Here is a 23,969-nt window from a genome sequence, read left to right as displayed (position 1 = left end):
GCATGAATATTGTAGAGTGTTCACTGTATGCATGTTTTGGCTTGATTCAGTAACTAGATGGTCAGGGAACACTGGCAATAGTCCAGTTAAGTTCCTTGGCAAATTCTAGGTTACAGATGGTGATGTATGCTACATCAAGGAGTATTGATCTGGGTCTTGTTGTCTCCTCCCAAGGCATTGCATTAGTGATATCTAAGACAGATGGGACTAGAGCACTTCTGCATGCGCTTACATGTTCTGCGTGCTCACCAGAACCCGTTATGTGGGGGTGTGAAGAGAGAGACCTGATCATAACTTGTTCTCCTTTACATCCTTGCTCACGTCCATTCCAATGTAGGGGTTTGCGCATGCGCTCCGTGTACTGCCATTGGAAAGTTTTTTCCCTCCCTGGTATCCATTGGGTTGGCTCTGGTGCCCCCTGGAGTCATGCCCTCATAGTGCCGCTTTATAGGGTCCTGCTGCCCCCTGAGTTCCTTCTTACTGCCTGTGACAGTCGCTGGAACTTCTGTTCATTCTTGTGTTCACGCAAGTACTTTCCTCAGTGAACTTTGGTTCTTTTCCTGGTTATAGTTAAATAGTAGTGGTTTGTTAGGGTTTACGATTTAGAGTTAGTTAATGGATTAGGATCCTACTTATTGGGGTTCCCCTTCCCAGGCACCAGGGCATGCCTTGGTCTCTGGGGTTTTAATCTGTGCGAGGCTTGCCATAAGCCCATGCCAATTAGTGACCCTCAATCTGCTTTCCTTAAGTGCTTGGGGGAGTCCAACCTCTGTGAGCATGCAGGATTTGTAAGGGGTTCAACCCCATACCAAAAAGGACAGGGACCAGAGATTCAAATACCTCCTTATGGAAGTGGCTCTTCAACCCCCCTCAAAGCGAAGTCATGCTGACTTGATACTGTGAATCTCTATCTCAGTGAGAAGTGCACTGGCTTCTCTGACAAACAGGCAGTATAGCTCAGCCTCTCCAGCACCGAGGAAGGACTCCCTGTCCTGGGACACTCTGCACTGTCCGGGCTTTCCCATACAGAGGAGGTCTACACCTCACCAGGACGATCTGCACTGATCTCAGTTACTAGTGTGGAGGAAGAAGCAAAGAAAAACAGATGGGATGCTCCCTAACTCCAAGACCTGCTGGTCACAGGAAGCTGCAGAATGAAGGCTGTGTCATGCCACTTGGACTCAACAGCTGCTAGCCTAGTGCTGTTGACTCCAGCCCAGGAAAGAGACCCATTGAGTCCAGTACTGTTGGACTCTCCTCTGAGGGAGAGCCATCAGAGTGCAGCTCTGGTGCTTCCATCCACACCAGAAGTGTTCGAGGGAACAACAGTGCATCCTGTACTGCCATCCCCCATCAGGCGTGAACAGGCATCAGAGATGAGCGACTATTGCACCGAGGCCCCACGTGGTGGGGAAAACCGGACATGATGATACGGCACCTGTTGCCTACCTCCTGACACCACTCTGGGCAACTTCTCGCAGTCGGACTCTGAGGCAGAAACTTACACCTCCCTCAGGAGCTCAGACCACTGATACCTGATGGCTAATATGGGCCAAGAGTTCTGTCCAGTGGCCTGATCAGCACAGTTGCAGAAACTGGTGCAATTGCCTCTCTGGAATCCTTGAGCCTTCCATGTGGTCCAAGGGTTTCAGTCAAGGAGATCTTACTCCATTGTGTTGGAGCATACAGCTTCCCCACCGCTTCCCTTGGTACGGGACTCAGCCTGGCACTTAACTTCAGGACCCAGTACTGTGGGATCCTTCAGCTGCTGGAGGACAGGAACAGGGCCCTGTACCTGTACTCATTAAGGCGCCGTGGCAGACTACAGAATCCTTGCAACCCACTGCAAAGAGGGGTGGAGAAAAGGTATTGTTTCCCTAAAGGGGTTTGAATACTTATACACCCATCCTCCTCCAGGGTTGCTAGTGCTGTCAGTGGCAAACGAACAAGAGAGGCAGAGACAGCAAGGATCTACCCCCAAGGCCAAGGATGCCAAGAAGCTGGGTCTCTTTGGCAGAAAGATCTACTTCACGGGGTGGGGCCTCCAACTTCAAATCACCAACCAAGAGATGTTCCTGAGGCACTATGACTTTAATTCCTGGGGTGCAATGACTATGTTCAAGGAGTTACTACTACAGGAATCTAGTGCTGAGTTCTTGACTATGGTTGAGGAGGCCAGAGCAGTGGGAAAAGTGTACCTGCAAGGAGCATTGGTTGCGGTGGACTCTGCTGCATGAACCGTGGCTTTGGCTCTGGTCATGGGGAGAAGCTCATGGCTACAGGCCTCACGCCTCCCATATGAAGTGCAGCAGACTATCCAGGACCTCCCTTTTGAGAACACGTCTTTTTTTTTTTTTTCTTTTCAGCAGAGACACTTGAGTGCCACAGCTTAAAGGATCCACCCTAAAGTCCCTAGGACTACACACCCTAGGCCCATCGAGGAAGCACTTTTAAACTCCAGCTATTGCCCTGTTTTCTACCAGCCTCAGTCAAGGCAGGATTACGGTAAGAGGTGGGGTATGAGCTATAAGAGGAGGCTGCCTCCCAAGTCCTCCTCTGACCACACGGCTGGCCCCACCAGACACTTGTGTGGGTCTAAACATGCCTTTTAAGTGTATGCCCGAAGACATTGTACTAGGACAGTGTCTGGAACTCTGCTCCCCAGTTTTTATGGACTGGTTGTCCCACTTCTTTTGGGATGGACACAAATCATCTCAGACAGCTAGGTGCTATGTGCAGTAGAACTAGGATACCCCCGGCAGTTCAGTTCTCCCTCCCTGTCCTCCTTCAGGGACTCTTCTCATGAGCGACTTCTAATCCAGGAAGTGCAAACACTTCTGGAAGTGGGAGTAGGAGAAGAGGTTTCTCTGGAGCTAAGGGGAAGGGGGTTTTACTCCTGTTATTTCCTAATCTTGAAGGCCAACGCTAATCTCAGACCCATTCTGGACCAGCAAAACTTCAACAGATTCATGCGGAAGCTTAAGTTCCTCATGATTTCCTTGGCCTCCATTATCTCTTTGCTAGATCCAGGGGACTGGTATGCCACCCTCGACTTGAAGGACGCTTTATTTTCATATTTCAGTCCTCCAAAGTCACAGGAGATTCATCCGATTCATTGTGAACCAGATACCAGTGCTCACATTCGGCCTGTCAACAGCACCATGGGTATTCACAAAGCACATTGCAGTAGTTGCGGCTTTCCTAAGGAAACAAAGGGTTTAGGTATGTCCTTACCTCGACAGCTGGCTGATCAGAAGGCGGACTAGGGCCTAGGTGGAGGCAGACATACGACTAATACTGTCAATCTTCCAGAGGTTAGACCTGTTGATAAACATGTAGAAATCAACACTGTTCCCATCCAAAGGATAAAATCAAGTCCACGACTTGGTCCAGGCAAGAGCCTTTCTTCTGGAAGCCAGGTTTCAGACCCTGGGCTCCATTGTAGAGAGCCTCAGAAACCAACCCATCACCACAGCAAGAAACTGCCTGAAACTGTTGGGGCATATGGCATCATGCACTAGTATATAGAAACAAGTGAGGTTGCGACTCAGATCTCTTCAGGCCTGGCTAGCATCAGTGTACTGACCCTGCTGTGATCGCTTGGATATGGCAGTCTCACTTCCCCCTTCAGTGATCATCATCCTCCGATGCTGGTTGGAGCCAGAGACAGTATGTTCTGGTGTCCCATTCTTAGAACTGCAGCTGTCAATGTCTCTAGTCTCTGATCCTTCCGTGCTGGTTTGGGGGCCTCATCTGGGGGCCCTCAGAACCCAGGGCCTCTGGTCCCAGGCAGTGCTCTCACTGTGGGCTTGTCTACACTCGAAACTCCAAAGCACTGTCGCTACTCTACTTGTCCTGGAAGGTGGCCGTCCTGGTGGGCATCACCTTGGTCAGAAGGGTCTTGGAAATTAGGGCCCTTACTTCAGAGCCCCCATACACAATCTTCCTCAAGGACAATGCACCCACTCCCAGCCTTCCTCCCAAAGGTGGTGTTGCAGTTCCACAATAACCAGGACATTTTTCTCCCGATCTTCTATCTAAAGCCACATTCCAACAGGCAGGAACACTAGATCTCAGGCAGGCGCTTGCCTTCTGCAAAGAGAGGACTGAATCGTCTACGAAGACTACTCAGCTTTTCGTGGTAGAAAAGATGAAGTCTCCCAGACTCATCCCAGAGAATTTAATTGTGGATTACTTCTTGTATTCATGCATGCTACAACCTGACGAAAGTCCCTGCTCCAGCCCTGATTGCACATTCCACAAGGGTGCAAGCCTCTTGAGCCGCATTCATAGCATAGGTTCTCATCGAGGTTATCTATAGAGCAGCAGTGTGGTCTTCAGGCCACACTCCTGCAATTCATTATGCCGTTGCTCAGCAGACCAGAGATGATACTGGATTTGGCAGAGCGGTGCTACGGTCTGCTTGTCATTGAACTCTGAACTCTACTACATCTGCTTTGGAGTCACCTACACGGGAATGGACATGAGCAAGCACTGAAGGAAAAATGATTACTAACCTTCTGTAACTGTTCTTTGAGATGTTGTTCATGTCCATTCCAAAGCCTAACCTCTTTCCCCTTCTGTCATAGTTAGCCAGCAAGAAGGAAGTGAGGGGGCGGTGGGGCTGCAGGACCCTATATACTGGTGCTATGAGACCTCGCTTCTGGGGGTACCAGAAACGACCCAATGGATACTACTGAGGGAAAAACTTTCTGGCGGCGGTGCATACTGCACACGCACACACCTACATTGGAATAACCATGAGCAATACATCTCAAACAGTTATGCAAGGGTAGTACAGTAGAACCTCTGTTACGAACATCAGCATTACGAACTGACTCGGCGCAACCACACACCTTATTTGGAACTGGAAGTACGCAGTCAAGCAGCAGCAGAGACAAAAAAAGCAAATACAGTACAGTACTGTGTTAAACATAAACTATTAAAAACAGGAAAGTTTTTAAAAAGATTTCACAAGGTAAGGAAACTATCTGTGCTTGTTTTGTTTAAATTAAAATGATTAAAAGCACAATTTTTCTTCTGCATAGTTAAGTTTTAAAACTATATTAAGTCACTGTTCAGTTCTAAACTTCAGAAAGAACTATAATTAGTTGAGAGATGCAAACATTTCAGAGTTACTAATAATTTCCATTTCTAAGGTATTCCCAACTCTGAAGTTCTACTGTAACTTTTTTTGCTTCTGACTTTCAGAAGCATTTTATTACCCTCCATGTTCTGGAAGGAAACAAGTTGCATAGTGCTGCCCTTCAGTATTAGCAAATCATTTTTCAAGATGAATTGTTTTGACTTTTGAGAAAGTAGTAGAAAGGGACACGTGGTGGGGTGGCGGTGGGCTCAACTACCAGCTCCACCCTTTTCCTGGTCTCTCCATGCCTCTCGTTTGGGCTGGAAGGGAGTATTGGGTGGAGGGAGGGAAATTGGTGCTTAGTGGTTGTGAGGAATGCGTTTACCAGCTAGATGGAGCAAAGGAGTTGTGAGGGGAGCCCCAAAGGCCATATGCCACATTGGAGTCCCATGTAACTAAATAGGTTTAGAAACTGATTTAAATGAAACTGCAACTTTCTTTTTAGACAAATTCTCAGAAGGCCTTTCAAAAGAGTTCCTGAACAAACAGTAGCTTGCAGTGAGTGATGTGGACTGTTTGTAAGCTAAGTTACTACAACCACTGAAGTGAAATAACCTTTGAAATACTGGGTTTCTAAACTGGTTCTTGGTACCATTGAATGACTGGGACCAGGGTCATTTCAGCGATGTAATTTTTATGAAGATCAGAGTTTTTTTCCAGAACTTTCTGTTTAATTTTTTTTAAAAAATGCAATTTTTAAGCCAGCACATTTAGGAGGGACTGCATCTCAGGAACTCCCTTGACCAAATGACCTTGAAGTCTAACTCTTCCTATGAATTCAGAGTGCTCTGAAATGTTGCCTTTTATTTTAAATTTTTACTGCTGCCTCTCCTTCTATGCGAGCTCCTAAATGTGTACAAAATTTTGTTACTTAGATCAGCATGCATGTTACTTTAGACCTTCTTTATGGATCTGTAAACTTTATTATTCTGCTTTTTGAAGCTGGATCTTGGTGTTGGGTACCAGACGAGCTTAGGAGCTGTCTAGTGATGAATTTGTGGCTGCCATTCAGTGTGTTCCCAATTGTGGTCAAAACAGTTTAAAAAAAAAAAATAATAAAATAAAAAAACATGCTATAGGGTTTGCCAAGTGGGTCCCAAGTGACCCAAATTTGCTCCACTAAATGTGCATTGACCTCTCAGCTGGTATAGCAAGATTGAAAATAATCTGAATGCGCATGTGAATTTAGAGCGCATTTTAAAATTGGTCATTAAACAGAAAGCTTTGTTCAGTCTTAACTATAGAAAGACCCCACTGCTCTTCCATAATATAGCAAATTCGTATAGAATCCAAAAGTAGGTCTGGAAGGGACCTTGAGAGGTCACCTTGCTCATCCTGCTGCTGTGAGATGGGATCAAATGTACTTAAACCATCCCTGGTGGTTGCTTGGAGCGGGGTCTCTGGGGGGCAGTCAGGAAGTAAGTGGGATGGCAGGGGGCAGGGATTCTGGGGGTGGTCAAGGGACAGGGAGAAGAGGTGGTTGGATGGGGCAGGAATCGGGGGGGGGGAGCATATAGGAAGTGGGGGGCCAGTCCACGATCCCCTCACCTTACTGGCCCTCCATATAATTTCCAGAACCCGATGCGGCCCTCAGGCCAAAAAGTTTGCCCACCCCTGGTCTAACCTGTTAAAAACCTTCTGTTGCAGATTCCACAACCTCCCTTGGAAGCCTATTCCAGAGCTACCTGTGCAGTTAGTTGTCATTCCCTTCCTCCTCCTCCTCCTCTCTCCACCCCCCCGTCTAACCTTCTGCAGACTGTCTATTTCGTGTCCTACCTTCAGTGGACATGGAGGACATTTGCTCACAGTCCTCTTTATAACAATTCTTAACATATTTGAAGACTGTTGTCAGGTTCCCCCTTACGTGTTGTTTCTCAAGACTAAACATGCCCAATTTTTGTAGTCTTTCCTCATAGGACAAGTTTTCTACGCTTTTAATCATTTTTGTAGCTCTCCTCCAGACTCTTCAGTTTCTCATTCTATCTTAGGGTGAAACCCAAAACTGGATGCAGTACTCCAGCTGAGACCCCACTGTGCCGAGTACAGCAGGACAGTTACCTCCTGTGTCTTACATCAGAGATCACTGTGGCTGAGTAACATTTTTGGCTCTCATTCAATTTGTGCTCTGCTGTAACCCTGAGATCCTTTTCAGCAGTACTACTGCCTGCCCAGTTATTCCTCATTTTCTATTTGTGCTTTTTTTCCCCTTCCTAAGTGTAGTACTTTGCAGTTGTTATTGAATTTCATATTGTTGATTTCAAACTAATTCTTCAATTTGTCATGGTCACTTTGAATTCAAATCCTATCCTCTAATGCGATTGCAGTCCCTCCCAGCTTGGTATCGTATACAAATTTTATAAGCATACTCTCCTTTCCATTATCCCAGTTAGTGAAAATATTGAATAGTGCTGGACCTCACTACATACGTCCTCCCAGTTTGACAGTGGATTGATAACTCCTCTTTTGGTATGGTTCTTCAACCAGTTGTTGTGTACCCACCTTATGGTGATGTCTTCTGGACCACATTTCCCTAGTTTGCTTATGAGAATGTCATTAGGGACTCTGTCAGAAGCCTTGCTAAAATCAAAATCTGTCATGTTTCCTGCTTCCTCTATCCGCTTGACCTGTAACCATGTCAGAGCAGAAAATTAGATTGCTTGAGGTGATTTCATTCTTGACAGATCCATTTTGGCTATTACTTATTACCCAATTACCCTCTAGGTCAGGGATGGGCAAACTATGGTGGCTTGGCGCCGGGTCATGGGGCCGCATGGCCCCACTCCAAGGGTCAGGGGCCGCTCCACGCATAGGAGCCGGAGAAGGGACAGGCCACTGCTCCCAGCAGCTGCTTGAGGTAAGCACCGCTCAGAGCCTCTACCTCGAGCCTCTCCCCAACCCTCTGCCCCAGCCTTGATCCCCCTCCTGCTCTCCAAACCCCTCGATCCCAGCACCTTCCTACATCACAAACTCCTCAGCCTCATCACAGAGCCTGCACTCCTAACCAGAGTTCTCACCTCCTCCCACACCCCAACCCCAATTTTGTGAGCATTCATGGCCCGCCATGCAATTTCTATTCCCCGATGTGGACCTCAGGCCAAAAAGTTTGCCCACCCGTGCTCTAGATCCTGGCTGATTGATATTTTGTTCCAATATCTTTCCAGGTATTGAAGTTAGGCTGACTGGACTAGAATTTCCCTGATCCTCTTTGTTTCTTTTTAGAGATAGGGACTACATTTGGCCTTTACCAGGCCTTTCAGTCCTCACCCATCCTCCATGCATTCTCAAAGATAATCTTTGAGTTCAGAGATCGATTCAGTTAGTACCTTAAGTATCCTAGAGGTCCTGCTGACTTGAATCCATATAGTTTATCTGAATAGTCTTTAATCTGTTCTTCTATTCTGATTTGTGCTCCTTCCCCATTATTAACATTAATTGTGTAAGCCAGTGGTCTCCAACCTTTTCATCAGGCACATGCCAGATGAAGGACCATGGCAGCGGTCGACCATCCGCTGAAATGCCAAATTTCGGCGTTGACGCCTCTGGATGATGTCGCTTGTCGATGGCAAGCAGCGTCATCCAGAGGCGTTGCTGCCAAATTTCGGTGGCATTTCGACGGATGCTCGACTGCCAGCCAGGACGTGGGTGCATTTAGATGCCCCCGCAGGCACCATGTTGGGGACCCCTGGTGTAAGCACTGGCTCATAATTAAGCTTTTTAATAAAGACTGAAGCAAAATAGGCAGTAAACACCTCCGTCTTTGTGATGTCTTCTGCAGTTAGCTATTCTTCTCCACTAAGTAGTGGACTGTCATAGAATCATAGATTAGGGTTGGAAGAGACCTTAGGTCATCTAGTCCAACTCCGTGTTCAAAGCAAGGCCACCCCCAACTAAATTATCCCAGCCAGGGCTTTGTCAAACTAGGCCTTAACCTCTAAGGATGGAGATTCCACCACCTCCCTAGGTAACCTATTCTAGTGCTTCACCACCCTCCTAGTGAAATAGTTTTTCCTAATATCCAACCTAGACCTCCCCCACTGCAACTTGAGACCATTGCTCCCTGTTCTGTCATCTACCACCACTGAGAACAGCCTAGCTCCATGATCTTTGGAACCCCCTTTCAGGTAGTTGAAGGCTGCCATCTAATTCTCCCTCACTCTCTTCTTCTGCAAACTAAATAGGCCCAGTTCCCACTCCACGTGATACCGGCTGCCAACTAGACACAGAGCTGTTGATCACGAGCCTTTGATCACAACGATCTAGCCAGCTTTCTGTCCATCTTTATAGTCCGTTATCTAATCCATGCTTTAACTTGCTGACAAGCATACTGTGGGAGACCATATCAAAAGCTTTGCTAAAGTCAAGGTATATCATGTCCACGCTTCCCCATATCAGCAGAGACAGTTATCTCATAGAAGACAGTCAGGTTGGTCAGGCATGACTGGCCCTTGGTGAATCCATGTTGACTGTTCCTGTTCACCTTCCTCTTCTCCAGGTGCTTCAAAATGGATTTCTTGAGAACCTGCTGCATGATTTTTCCAGGGACTGAGGTGAGGCTGTAGTTCTCTGGATTCTTCTTCCCTTCTTTAGAGATGAGCACTATATTTGCCTTTTTCCAATCGTCTGGGATCTCCCCCAATTCCCACAAGTTTTCAAAGATAGTGGCTCTGCAATCGCATCAGCCAACTCTCTCAGCACCCTCGGATGCATTACATCTGGGCCCATGGACTTGTGCATGTCCAGCTTTTCTAAATAGTCCGTAAGCTGTACTTTCACCACTGAGGGCTACTCACCTCCTTCCCATACTGTGCTGCCCAGTGCAGCCGTCTGGGAGCTGACCTTGTGTGTAAAGACTGAGGCAAAAAAGGCATTGAGTACTTCAGGTTTTTCCACATATTCTGTCACTAGGTTGCCTCCCCCATTCAGTAAGGGTCCTTCTCTGACCACCTTCTTGTTGCTACCATAGCTGTAGAAACCCTTCTTGTAACCCTTCACATCCCTTGCTAGCGGCAATTCCAGTTGTGCTTTGTCCTTCCTGATTTCGCTCCTGCATGCTCGAGCAATATTTTTATACTCCTCCCTATTCATCTGTCCAATTTTCCACTTCTTGTAAGCTCCCTTTCTGTGTTTACGCTCACTGAAGATTTCTCTGTTAAGCCAAGCTGGTTGCCTGCCATATTTGCTATTCTTTCTGCACATTGGGATGGTTGTTCCTGCACCCTCAATAAGGCTTTTTAAAAATACATCCAGCTCTCCTGGACTCCTTTCCCCATCATATTAGCCTCCCAGGAGATCCTGCTCAACAGTTCCCTGCGGGAGTCAAAGTCTGCTTTTCTGAATTCCAGGGTCCGTATTCTGCTACTTGCCTTTCTTTCTTTTGGCAGGATCCTGAACTCAACCATCTCATGATCATTGCTGCCCAGCTTGCCACCCACTTCTACTTCTACCAATTCTTTCCTGTTTGTGAGCAGAGGAGCACGGCCCCTAGTTGGTACCTCTAGGTCTTGCACCAGGAAGATGTCCCCAACACACTTCAAAAACTTCCTGGATTGTTTGTGCACTGTTGTATTGCTCTCCCAGCAGATGTCAGGGTGATTGAAGTCCTGCTTGAGAACTAAGACCTGTGGTCTGGAAACTTCTGTTAGTTGTCTGAAGAAAACCTCATCTACCTCATCCTACTGGTCTGGTGGTCTATAGCAGATGCCCACCAGAACATCACCCTTGTTGCTCTTGCATCTAAACTTAGGGCAACCAGACTCTCAACAGGCTTTTCTCCAGTTTCATACTGGAGCTCTGAGCAATTGTACTGCTCTCTTATGTACAGTGCAACTCCTCCACCTTTTCTCCCCTGCCTGTCCTTCCTGAACAGTTTATACACATCCACAACATTGCTCCAGTCATGTGAGTTGCCCCGCCAAGCCTCTGTTCCAATCACATCATAGTTCCTTGACTGTGCCAGGACTTCAAATTCTTCCTGCTTGTTTTCCAGGCTTCTTGGATTCGTGTACAGACACCTACAATAACTAGCCGATTGCCGTGTTTTCTCAGTATGAATCAGAAGGCCTCCCCTGTTGCATTCTCCTCCTTGTATTTCCTCCTGGAATTGTACTTACGTCAGGGCTTAGGTCTCCATTCCCTGGCGAACGTAGTTTAAAGCTCTCCTCACTAGGTTAGCAAGCCTGCCAGCGAAGATGCTATTTCGTCTCTTTGTGAAGTAAATGTTCTCTTCCTAGTGATCCTTCCTGGAACAACGTCCCATGGTCGAAGAATCCAAAGCCCTCTCTACCTGTGCAACCACGCATTTACCTCCACAATTCAGTAGTCCCCACATAGGCCTTTTCCTTCAGCAAGGATGAATGAGAACATGACTTTCATCTCAAACTCCTTTATCCTTCTTCCCAGAGCCACGTAGTCTGCAAGGTCTGCAATGCTCAAGATCATCCTTGGCAGTATAATTGGTGCCCATGTGGAGAAGCAGGAAGGGGTAGCGGTCCAAGGGCTTGATCAGTCTCAGTCTAAGGGCAGACACTCAGTCACATCCTGAGTTATAGTTCTAGGCATGCAGCACGCTTCTTGAGTTTCGCAGTCTGGATGGCAGATGGATGACTCTGTCCCTCTTAGAAGGGAGTCCCTGACCACCACCACCCATCTCTTCCTCTTGGGAGGGGGGTGGTCATGGAACCCCTGCCCTAGGACAGGGCTTCTCATGCCTTTCGGTTGATGGGATCTCCTTCTGATCCCTTGCCTCAGATGACTTCCAAACCATTCTCCACCGTAGTACCAATGCAGAGTGCCTGAAAACGGTTTTACCTCTATCTGCATTGGTGGTACATGGGTTCCCCTCTTTCTTCTGAAGGTCATGTGCTGCCAAATTTCTTCCCTTTTCTGCACTGCCCTCTCTGATTCTTCAGCATGCTATGCCTGCGGTATCAAATGCTGATTTCTATCCAGAAAGTCTTCATTTTCTCTGATGTAATGTGGGGTTGGTAATTGGGTCTCTAGTCCTTTAACCTTCTCTTCAGATATGGAGACCTGCTTGCACTTGTACAGACGAAGTTGCTTCTGTCCTCTGGGAGAAAGACACACATGGCATATCCTGTGCAGGTCACAACAGCTGATCACTCACTATCCATATTATCTTCCCTCTAAAAGCCTCTTCAGATGTATTTACTGCTCACAGAAGCCTGCACTTCCCTTTACTTTTGCTAGGTGTAACTCCTCTTGTTGCCTTATCCTTTCTGATTTTGTCCCTTCATGCTTGTGCTATTCTGTAGTATTCATTTTTAGCAATTTGGCCATGTTTCCACTTTTTATAAGATTCTTTTGAGTTTCAGGGTACTACAGAGCTCCCAGTAGAGCCATATTGGCTTCTTATTACAGTTCTTTCTGTCTTTGCTATTGTACCTTTATACTGTGTCTCTGAGAAACTGCCAGCTCTTCCGAACTCCTATTTTCCTTAGGTTTTCTTCCCATAGGACCTTGTGTATGAGTTCTGAGTTACATCTATTCTTAGAGTGCTTGCTCATGTCGATTCCATTCTAGGTGTGCTCACCCACGTGCACAGATATTGGAGATATTTGCCTTAGTGGTATCTGTAGGGCCCCCTGTGGCGCCCCCTGGAGTGCTGTGCTCATGGGGCAGTATATTGGGCACCACCAGCCCTACGCCCTCTTAGTTCTTTCTTACTGCCTGTGACGGTTGGTTGGAGCGCCTGGTCTTGCTTAGCCAGAGCATTAGCAGTTCTTCACTGTTCTGATTGTTCTCCTTTGCTATTTAGTCAGTGATTAGTTAGCTGTTAAGTGTTTTAGTCGTAGTTTAGTAGTTAGTCCTGGAGTGGGGCATGCCCCTATTCCCAGACTTTAAGCCATGTTCTAAGTGCAGCCGGCCGATGCCCATCAGTGACCCTCACGAGAGTTGTCTGACGTGCTTGGGGAAGTCCCATCGAAAAGATGAGTGCCGGATCTGCAAAAACATTGATTCCTGGACTCAAAGAGCAGGACATTTGGCTAATGGCCCTCCTCATGGAGGCTGCTCTGTGCCCAACATGCGAGCCCTTGGACTCCACGCACAGTACTTTGGTGTCACCAGGATCCATCCAGCACCATTCCCCCTCACCAGTATTGAAGAAGCAAGCTAAGTCTGCTTTGCAGGCACCACACAAGGAAATTTTGGGCAAAGGACCTGAGCTAGGCCTCGTACCTGCAATGGAGGCTCTTGTGGGGGAGGGGGATTACTGCTTTGGTGGAACCCTCTAGCCCAGCCAGGGACCCAACTCCCAGGAGCAGTAGGGGCCCCTTACAGGTCTGTCTATGCCCGAGGTGGGGGACTGGCGGCCAAAGAACAATTAGGCCGACCGGTACCCTAGACACCTGGCCATATGGTGGATCCTGGCAAGATACCAGCTCAGACGACCAAGCTGGTGATGGGTCCGCCCCTAAAGGCAGTTGAACATCCCTGGACCACAGTTGTCATTCCCCTTCGCCACTGTCAAGGACCCCAGTACTGCAACACCAGTCTCCAGCCAGGAGGCCCAGATCTCAGATACTGCAGTCTCCGCCTACAAGACACCGGACTCCAGAGTCGTGACGCTGATCCCCTAATTCTCTATTCAGTGGTCGTCTTGTCAGAGATCGCTAAGGCACTGGTCACCATCACCTTGCAGGTCTCCTAGGGGTTGGTCCCCTCCACCTGGAGATTGTTCCTGGTTGCGGCACTGGTGGCTGGGGCCCCGGTACAGTTCTTTGGGCAGGCACCGGTCCTCACCTTCCCCATACTCGTCACCCACAAGATTCAGTCGATAGACTCAGGCTTCCATGGCCCCGTCTTGGTCACCAGAAGGGCAGTGGTCTGGGTCAGAGGGACAGTTCAAGTCCTTGCTCTGTATGGGGTGAATCATCTCCCAGCCAAGAGCTCGCCAAGGCGTCTGCAGCACTGGCATTGGGTGAAGGACAATGGCTTGCCCAGTGACAGTATTGGAACCTGTAGGGGATGCCTGTTAGGCTGGCACCATACTCCTCCCAGGCGGCATCGGAGAAACCGTTGGAGGTGAATAAGGTGGTCTGTCCTGAGAGAGCCCCATTGCAGCTCATTCTAGACTATCTTCTGCACCTCAGACTTCAGGGCTTGTCACTCTCATCCACCAAGGTCCATCTAGCAGCCATCTTGGCCTTCCACCCACTACTCGAAGGCAGGTCAGTTTTCTCTCTGGTTATCCCAGCCAGATTCCTTTTGGTCCTGGAGCTCCTCTACCAGCATGTCTAGGATCCTGTTCCTCCATGAGACTTGAATCTGGTGCTGTCGTGGCTCACCGGTATTCTCTACCCCGCTTCGGACCTCTGGCTTCCTGCTCTCTCCTTCTCCTGTTTCTCTCCTGAAGGTTACACTCCTGGTCACAGAGATGTCAGCCTACCAGGTATCTGAGATTCGGGCGCTCACCTCAGAACCGCTTGCACAGTCTTCTACAAAGACAAGGTCCAGCTAAAATGCACCCCGTCTTCCTTCTTAAAGTAGTCTGTTTTATTCAAGCCGAGACATTTACTTATGCAGCTTCAGAAAGATAACAGGAGGGCTCTGGCCTTCTACATGGAGAGGACCAAGCCATTCTGCAGGTTGATGGAATTTGTTTGTCACTGTGGCCAACAGGATGAAAGGTCAACCTGTTTCCACTCAAAGAAATTCTTCCTGGATAACTACCTGCATTCACTTTTGCTATGATCTAGCAAAGGTCCCACCCCTGGCGATTGTCACCACCCACTCTACCAGGGCGCAGGCCTCTTTGGTTGCCTTTTTGACCCCTGTGCTTATTCAGGACATCTGTATGCCGGCCACCTGGTAGTCGGTCCATACCTTCACGTCCCATTATGCGCTTACACAGCAGGCCCAGGAGGATGCTTTGGTAGAGCAGTACTGCAAGTCGCCAAATGGTAAACTCGGAGCCCACCTCCATAGATACTGCTTGTGAGTCACCTAGAATGGAATTGACACGAGCAAGCACTCGAAGAAAACCGTTACGACAGGTAGGTAACTTCTCTTTGAAGTGTGTTGCTCATGTCCATTCCATTACCCACCCTCCTATCCCTCTGTCAGAGTTGCTGGCAGGAAGGAACCGAGAGGGCATACGACTGGTGGTGCCTGATATATTGCCGCATGAGTGCAGCACTCTAGAGGATGCCACAGCCAGCCCTACGGATACTGCTAAAGCAAAAGTCTCTGATAACTGTGCATGTGGGCATGCACACCTAGAATGGAGTGGACATGAACAAGATATCTCGAATAACAGTTAAGAAATGTAGGTAACTGTTCTTTAAGTCCATAGTCTCTGTTCAGCTGCTGTCACCTCCACCCTTTCCTTAGAATTATGAAATCATCATTTCATGATCACTTTCACCTAAATTGTGTTCTACCATCAGATTTGCAACCAGTACTTCCCTTATTTTGCTCATGTTTGAGCTGCTTCGGGGGGGAAAAACGGCGTTCATAGTATAAGCAGCACTGGGCTCAAAGGAGGCTGGATTCTGCAAGGATTCCCTAGCTTGTAGAATTTCTTTCCTCGTTGGACTTACACAGCCTAGCTTTGTCAACCTTCAAATCATTACTCCTGGGGACATTCTGTGCCAAAAAATTAAATTCTGCACATATTTTAAAATTCTGCAAATTTTATTTGTCAAAATAACATTGCATAATCATGCTAGTTTCAATTATTCTGGTAATTTATTTCAAAATACCTATCAGCAAATATGTCTGTAACAATACACACAAATTCCCCCAGGAGTAGAGTTAGATTCCCCTAGGTATCAAGAGGGAGAGAAACAGCCTGGTCCCAGGCTTGTACGGAGTTTCCTGTGTACTGCACTCTCCTTCCCTCAGGCAGTGTCTTCCTGCAGCTGCCAGGAACCCTCTAGCTCCCTCCCCTTCCCCCAGGTAGTGTTTTCTATGTGTGAGCTGGGCTCTGCCAGGTCCAGTGGCCCCTAGTGGTGGCTAGCAGCACTGCAGCTCATTTCTCTGGGGGAAAGGCAATTCTGCGTGCACATTAATTTCTGCATTGCGCAGTGGCACAGAATTCCCCCAGGAGTAAAATCATACTGCAAGGCCACCCAGCCCTGCAATAGGCCCGATAAATACATCACAAAATAAAGAAAATGTAGTCTTTGCTTTGTGATGTTTGTAATTGATTTGTATATAATCACAAAGGAAATACCTTACAGATCTGTTCTAATTCAGAAGAATTGTAGATGGTATGGTCATAGCAGACTGTCTTGTAACTATTACATTTGAATAATTAGTTTAAATACAGTAACTTTTGGTAGCTTGTCTCACTGCTGGTCTTTGCTTTGTTAGTGTTGCCTGTTGCTGCTTTATTTTTGTTTTGGGATGTCTCTTAATAGTCACGTCCCTCACAGGTTACCTTTTTTGGCTTTGTTTTTCTTTTGCATCTGGTTCTGCCCTTTGGCATATTTTTTTTTATCTTGTTCATCTTCAGTTGGCTTTTCTTTATAAGGCAAAGCTCCAAGAATCTGTAGAAATGTATTAAAATCCTCCCTCAAAGGATTCATAACCTAAAAGGGTGCCATGAGATGACCAGTAGGGTAGCTGACTTGTGCTATTCCTCATTACAACTATTTGCCAGTTTGTGGTTTTAATAAAATAAAGTTTAAAAAAAAATAAAATAAAGGGAAGAGCTAGGGGAGTTGTGTCAGTCTTGCAAAAGGAATCTCTAAGACCAGTCTAGATGATCTTGCAAAATATTTCCAGAGACACAATTACTGGTGTAACATCCTTTTTGCAGACTTTTATGTAATCACATTTTAAAGACTTTTGCATGTATGATGTGGGTACTAGCTACTTGCTACCATCTCTTCCCTCATGTACCTGTGAAATTTTGGTTCTCTCAAAGTACTTCGTAGACTTGAACATCTTAGGGTATGGCTACGCTTGCAGATGTAAAGCGCTTTGAGCTAAACCAGCCTTCGGGGATTGCTGTAGGGGAAGTGCTGCAGTCTGTCCACACTGACAGCTGTAAGTGCACTGGCATGGCCACATTTGCAGCACTTGCAGTGGCATTATGGACAGCTATCCCACAGAGCACCTCTTTCCATTCTGGTGCTGTGGCTTGTAGGAAGGGGGCAGAGAGTGCGGGGCATTCTAGGTCCTGTCCCAATGCCCCGTGATGCATTGGTTAACATCCCAGCAATCCCTCTGCTTCCATCCACATTTGGCACCATCTTTCAACATTCTTTGTATTGTGCACTCTGTCTTCCCTTTTGGTCTGCGGGAATGGAGCCCAAATTGCTGAGGAATATGCTGACGAGTCTCGCCAGCACGTCATGTTTGGCAGTAGAGTTACTCCTTAAGATCCAAACTGACAGTGAGGACTCCGATGATATCGACGCGAGTAACGCATATGACACAAGATTGCTTGTGGCATTCATGGACGTGCTCACTACCGTGGAATGCCGCTTTTGGGCTCGGGAAACAAGCACTGAGTGGTGGGATCATATCATGCAAGTCTAGGATTATGTGCAGTGGCTGCAGAATTTTCGGATGAGAAAAGGCACTTTCATGGGCTTGTGTGATGAGCTCGCCTGCACCCTGCAGCACAATGACGCACTATTGAGAGCTGCCCTGATGGTGGAGAAGCAAGTGGCTGTTGCAGTCTGGAAGCTGGCAACTCCAGACAGCTACCGATCGGTCACGAACCAGTTTGGAGTGGGAATGTCGACCATTAGAATCGTGTTGATGCAAGTTTGCAGGGCCATTAATCGCATCCTGCTAAGAAGAACCGTGACTCTGGGTAACATATATGACATTGTGGCTGGCTTTTTACGAATGGGTTTCCCTAACTATGGAGGGTAGATAGATGGGATGCATATTCCAATTGTGGCATCAGCCCACCTAGCCTCAAAGTACATTAATCGGAAGGGGTATTTCTCTATGGTGCTCCAGGCACTTGTGGATCACCGTGGGTGTTTCATTGACCTTAATGCAGGTTGGCCCGGAAAGGTGCATGATGCACACATCTTTCGGAACACTGGCCTGTTCAGGAAGCTGCAAGCCAGGACTCTTTTCCCCAGACCAGAAAATCACCATGGGTGAAGTCAAAATGCCGGTTGCCGTCCTTGGAGATGCTGTTTACCCTTTAATGCCATGACTCATGAAACCCTACACAGGGAGCCTTGACAGCAGCAAGGAGCGGTTCAACAGGCTGAGCTGGTGCAGAATGACTGTGGAGTGTGCTTTTGGTCATTTAAAGGGCCGCTGGCGCTCTCTATATAGGAAGCTGGACCAGGCCAATGATAGCATCCCTTCGGTTATATCCGCGTGCTGTACCCTCCATAACATTTGTGAAGGGAAGGGTGAAAGCTTCTCTCAGGCATGGACTTTGGAGGTTCGACACCTGGAGGCTGAATTTGAACAGCCAGAGAGGAGGGCTGTTAAAGGGGCCCAGTGCAGGGCTGCAAGGATTATGGATGCCTTGAGGGAGCAATTTGAGGCTGAAAGCTACCAGTAATGTCTGGTGCCCTGCACGGGAGTGAAGTGCAGTGGTTCCAATGTTAGTAGGAATCTGTGTTTGCTACGCTGAATTGCAGTGCCTGTTGCTTTCCTGGGCTAAGGTATCTTTTACTTTATGCAACAATAAAGAATGTTTTCAAAACTAAAAAAATCCATTTTATTGAAAAGAAACCCAGTTGCTTGGGAAACAGGGCAAGGGGGTGGGGTGCGGAATGGTACAATCACAGATTTGCATATGTCCTGTTATCATACTCAGCCTTCCTATCTGGAGTGCTGTGCAATGAGTGCTGCACTTCAGGATGGCTCTACTGTATGGTGATGGGGATTGAGCGCAGTGGGTAAAGGTCATAGTTTGCAGGGATGGGTGGTGAAGCTACAGGTGTTAGAGGCAGCTGGTGGCGATAAGAACCTGGATGTTGGGGAAAGTGGGTTGGAGGTGACATGGGGGCACAAGGGAAAGTTTTGGGACAAGGGCTGCAGGGGGGAGTGGGCACAGTAGTGCTCTGCCTGCATGGCTGCAAGCACCTGGATCAAGTCTGCTTGGTGCTTCATTATACTTATCAGTCAATCTGTGCTTTGCTGCCGGAGCTCCACACTAGCAGATCCTCCTTTCGCACTCCCTCCACTCCTGTGCTTTTAGATTCTCGTTAAGTGACTGCTGCATTACTTCATGCAGCATGTCATCTTTGCGTCTACATGGCCTCTTCGTGATTCTTTGCAGTCTCTAGGCCAGTGATAACACAGATGGCTGAGATCTGAAGGTTGCATCTGTAAAGGCAAAATGCAACACTGAGGGCTTGGCTACACTCGAAACTTCAAAGTGCTGCCGCAGGAGCGCTGCCGCAGCAGCACTTTGAAGTGTGAGTATGGTCGCAGCGCTGCATGTACTCCACCTTCTCATGGGTATTAGCTTGCAGCGCTGGTAGCTGTGCTCCCAGCGCTGCAGCACTATTTACATTGGCGCTTTACAGCGCTGTATCTTGCAGCGCTCAGGGGATTTTTTTTTCACACCCCTGAGCGAGAAAGTTGCAGCGCTGTAAAATGCCAGTGTAGCCAAGGCCTTAGAGGCAGCATTGTTCACCACCAGACAGAGCAATGCTTCCCCCGTACTTAAGGAGAGCTAGCACAGTCTACACAATAGCATAATTTGCCTGTCCCAAATCGAGCGCACATAACCCATAGGATCCCCAAAATGGTGAGTAAGCACAGGGTCAAGGGGGATTATTTGTTTCATGGCTGTACTGTCCTCTGGGTTTCTGTGCCTTGGGGAGAGCCAAGAGGTGCAGGGGGCCCCTATACTGAACTCTATGGCTGGAGCTGGGACTGGACAGCTTCTTCCCCCTCAAACACTGGTGAGGTCCAGCACCTTGCCGTTGCTCCATACTGGGGATTGCCTGGCACGTGGAGGCATAGTCACCTGGGAAGACTTGCTGAGAGCACTCCACGCCGGCTGAGCAAACAGGAAGGGGATTTTCAAAATTCCCAGAGAATTTAAAGGGCGAGTCTGATGGTTGGTCACCTGAGGGCGAGGGCAGGGCAGTAGAGTTCAAACTGATGACCAGAGTGGCTAGAACAGGCATTGTGGGACACTTTTGGAGGCCAATCAGAGTGCATTAACAGACCAGAGCATCCACACTGTCGCCGCGGTGCTCCAGTAGGGGCACATCAAATGTTGTTCCACTCACGGAGGTGGAGTACTAGGAGCGCTCTACATGCCTTGCCAGTGTGGACGCGTCGTGAGTTGGCGCGCACTGGGCTGCTTTAATGCGCTCTAACTCGCAAGTGTAGCCATACCCCTAGTGTTGGTGGCAGGGACCTTGACTCTAGAATTTACTTCCTGCCTTGGTCCAGTATAGTCAGAGTTCAGCCTTCTAACTGCCTATTTACTGTTCGTCATGTTAGGGATTCTCAACCTTGTTCTTTCTGAGGCCCCCCAGCATCCTATTAAAAACTGCACGGCCACCTTGTGCCACAACAACTGTTTTTCTGCATACAAAAGCAAAGACCAGTGTTAAGGGGCAGCAAGCAGGACAACTTCCCGGAGCCCCATGCCACATGGGGCCCCATGAAGCTAAGTTGCTTAGGCTTCAGCTTCAGGCGCGGGTGGAGGGGCTCAGGCCTCTGGGCTTCAACCCCAGTTGGTGGGGCTTCAGCTTTCTGCCCTGGACCCCAGCAAGTCTAATGCCAACCCAGCTTGGCGGATCCCCTGAAGCCTGCTCATGGCCCCCCAGAGGGCCCCGGACTCCTGGTTGAGAACTATTGCATTATGTGATGAGTCTCCCTGAATCTAGTTAGTGTTTATTTACAACTTTTAAAATACATACCTGTGCCCAGAGAAGACCAGCCCTGAGGTAGTTTTAAAAACTGAAAAATAAGATATAAAGTATATTGGGAAAAATGACTTTGCTGTAGTTAAGAACTTCTGCATCTTCTTTCCCCTCTTTTTTCATTTTGACTGTTTGGTGAAGTTATAGTCTTTTGATACTGTCCAAAAGAAGTTGGACTCTCATACACAAATGCTAGTTCCTATCTAAATTGGATTATTCTTCCTATTTTTAGCATTTGGAATTGAATATTTCTTGTATCCCTTTATACTATTACATCATCTTTGCTAATCTTTGCTTTTTTTTCCCTCCTCTTTCCCCATCCTCCACCCCAGGTTGAGACCGAGCTGAAATTAATCTGTTGCGACATTCTGGATGTACTGGACAAACACCTCATTCCAGCAGCTAACACGGGCGAGTCCAAGGTTTTCTATTATAAAATGTAGGTGACTTGTGGGGTTTGGGCAAGTGCCATCCTTATAGTTTGCATAAAATATTGAAGTGAAATCAGTACTGGTAAATAGGTACTGCATATAGAGTGGAAACGTAGTTCTCTCCACACTGTCCTACCATTTTTGCCTACTTCAAGAAATAAGATGCTGGTTTGGTCATTTTGCCCAGTCAGTCCTTGTGTTGAACACCAAGAGGCTCAGTGACTAATTGTGATGGTACGTTTTCTTATGGATGCCTGCCAACTAGAGAAACTGTATTCAGATCACCAAATAGCACTCAAGTGGAAGCAAAATTTAATTACTATTTACACTTGTAATTGGTCTTGAACAAGTGATACAGAATGAAAGTATATTTACCCCCATTAGCAACCCACTGAACCATTCAGTGCTTTGTGTGTAATATGTTAAGGCTAGGTTAACAGAACACACCTAAATATTTAAATCAAGGAATGCCAACATTAAAATTGCATGTCTAACTTAAGTTCAGTCCCTTGTGCATACCCATCATGATAGTTGCTAATTCTGATACACTTTTTTCTTAAAAACTATATAATACCATGCAATTCTTTCTTAAATATAGATGTATAGAATTGTGTAGTATTTTTCTATTATAGTTATAAGTAACTTAATTGTTGTAAACTTTCACTTTTTAAGTGAATTTTAATTTTTCCAGTGTTCATTCACTATCCATTTTCTTTTTACCCATCCACATAGCCTTTCTGAGGTGCGTTTCTGGGATGGAGACAGCTTGCTACAAGCTTAGGTGGATTGCAAAAATTAGGGAAATTCATTATTGCTGTATTTGTGTTTTTATACTTATAGTTTGCATATATCTTCATGGACTGTCTGGAATACTCAGTAGTATATCATGTTACATATGTATCTGAGGTAATCTGAACTGAATGAGATGGAGCTAGATAAGAGTGTCATCAGCATATTGTGAAGGAACTTTAAGCCTGATCTCTTTACTAACCGTCCTAATGGCCTCGTTTATGTTGACTAGGAAGTATGACAAAGTAAGCCCTAGGGATAGAAGAGCCGTTGCCTCCTACTATGCTCTGAGCTTGAGGAATGAAACCACTTAAGGGCAGACCCAATCACTCCTAATAGAATATGTAGATAGATCAGAATATTTGTGACACAGAGGTAGCTAATGTCAGCATGGACACCTGAATCTTTATCCATCACCGAGAAGGAATTGAGCACTGTAGTGTAGACTTCTGCTAAAGTGATGGGAGGGAGGGTTTTTCCATTGCTGTAATAAATCCATTCCATGGAGAGGTGGCAGCTAGGTCAACACAAGGATTTTTCATTGATCTAGTTGCATCTACAGTAGGGGTTAGGTCGACCTAACTATATCACATAGGGTGTTGATCAGGCCTCTGTGTATGATACTGACCAGTGGGTGAGTCTCCATTTTGTGTTATCAGGCATTTCCTGCTACTTGTGAAAAGGTCCAGGATGGCTTCTCTAATGGTGGAATTCTCTTCTTTCTGGACTTGAAAATTGTCTCAGTAACTTGAACTTCAGTGAAACATATTCAGTATTTTTTAGGAGTCATTTAGTTCCACTTACTTCAAAAAGTGACACAGGACTTGCTTATTCACATTTTTTTCCATGGCTTATTGTCTTACGTTCTTAAAAAGCACGTACCTTGTATTTTCTAGACATATATCTATAGTAAATGTCCATGCTATACCAATTTATTAACGTACAATTATTATCAACATTAACTGTTTTTTTTTCAACAGCTAATGTGAAGTCAAGGAATCCTGAATCTGTGCTCTTTATTCTTTCAGGAAAGGGGACTACCACAGGTATCTGGCTGAGTTTGCCACAGGAAATGACAGGAAGGAGGCTGCAGAGAATAGCCTGGTGGCTTATAAAGCAGCTAGTGATATTGCAATGACAGAACTTCCGCCAACACATCCCATACGCTTAGGTCTTGCTCTCAACTTCTCTGTATTCTACTATGAAATTCTTAATTCCCCTGACCGTGCCTGCAGGTAAGTAATGTCTGAGAAGACTGGAAGGCTTCTTTAAAATATAAAACCAGCTACAGTGTAGCACATATTGCTTGTAAATTTGAATAACTGCACCAGGGGCTGCTAACAGGGAGTTTTGCAAGGGAGTTTGGAAGGGGGCAAGGTTCACTGGCTGTTCTTTAAAACCTGTAAACTAAACTACATTCAAAACTTCTTGATTTAAACAAAGTCCTTTCATGAACTAGGTAGCTGCAGGAGACAATGCAGGCAGAAGCCCAGCAGCAGAGTGGGGGCTATCCAGTTTATTGCACTGAGTGCAGCATGTATGATTACCTGCCCTGTGGGCGGGTGGTGTATGTGTGTATTCGGTGTAAGGAGCTCCTGCCCCTCAGAGACCACATACGGGCTTTGGAGGCCAGGGTGGCAGAACTGGAGGAGCTAAGGGAGGCAGAGAGGTATGTTTGAGGTTTTCCAGGACACTGTAGAATTGTCCCACCTTCAATCACACAGCCTCTGTGCTGTTGAGGAGGATGAGAGGCCCAGGGAAGCAGAACAG

At 46.9% G+C, this 23,969-nt stretch overlaps 1 protein-coding gene across 3 annotated transcripts in view; it reads left to right on the top strand.

The window, feature by feature from the left end:
• YWHAE (tyrosine 3-monooxygenase/tryptophan 5-monooxygenase activation protein epsilon) overlaps window positions 1-23,969 on the top strand; it is a 67,306-nt gene that overhangs the window by 21,930 nt on the left and 21,407 nt on the right. For all 3 annotated transcript variants that reach the window (XR_012657312.1, XM_032788286.2, XM_032788287.2), the window contains exons 3-4: window positions 21,312-21,418; window positions 23,228-23,434. Coding sequence is in view for 2 of the 3 variants with exons in the window: in XM_032788286.2 (XP_032644177.1) it covers window positions 21,312-21,418; window positions 23,228-23,434 (314 nt within the window). In the remaining variant the exon portion in view is untranslated. The remainder of the gene's footprint in view (window positions 1-21,311; window positions 21,419-23,227; window positions 23,435-23,969) is intronic.

This window comes from Chelonoidis abingdonii, chromosome 20 (genome assembly GCF_003597395.2).
Source record: "Chelonoidis abingdonii isolate Lonesome George chromosome 20, CheloAbing_2.0, whole genome shotgun sequence".
NCBI classification, from domain to species: Eukaryota; Metazoa; Chordata; order Testudines; family Testudinidae; genus Chelonoidis; species Chelonoidis abingdonii.
The sequence above is the reverse complement of the archived record's forward strand: the minus strand, read 5'-3'. Positions and strand labels throughout refer to the sequence as shown.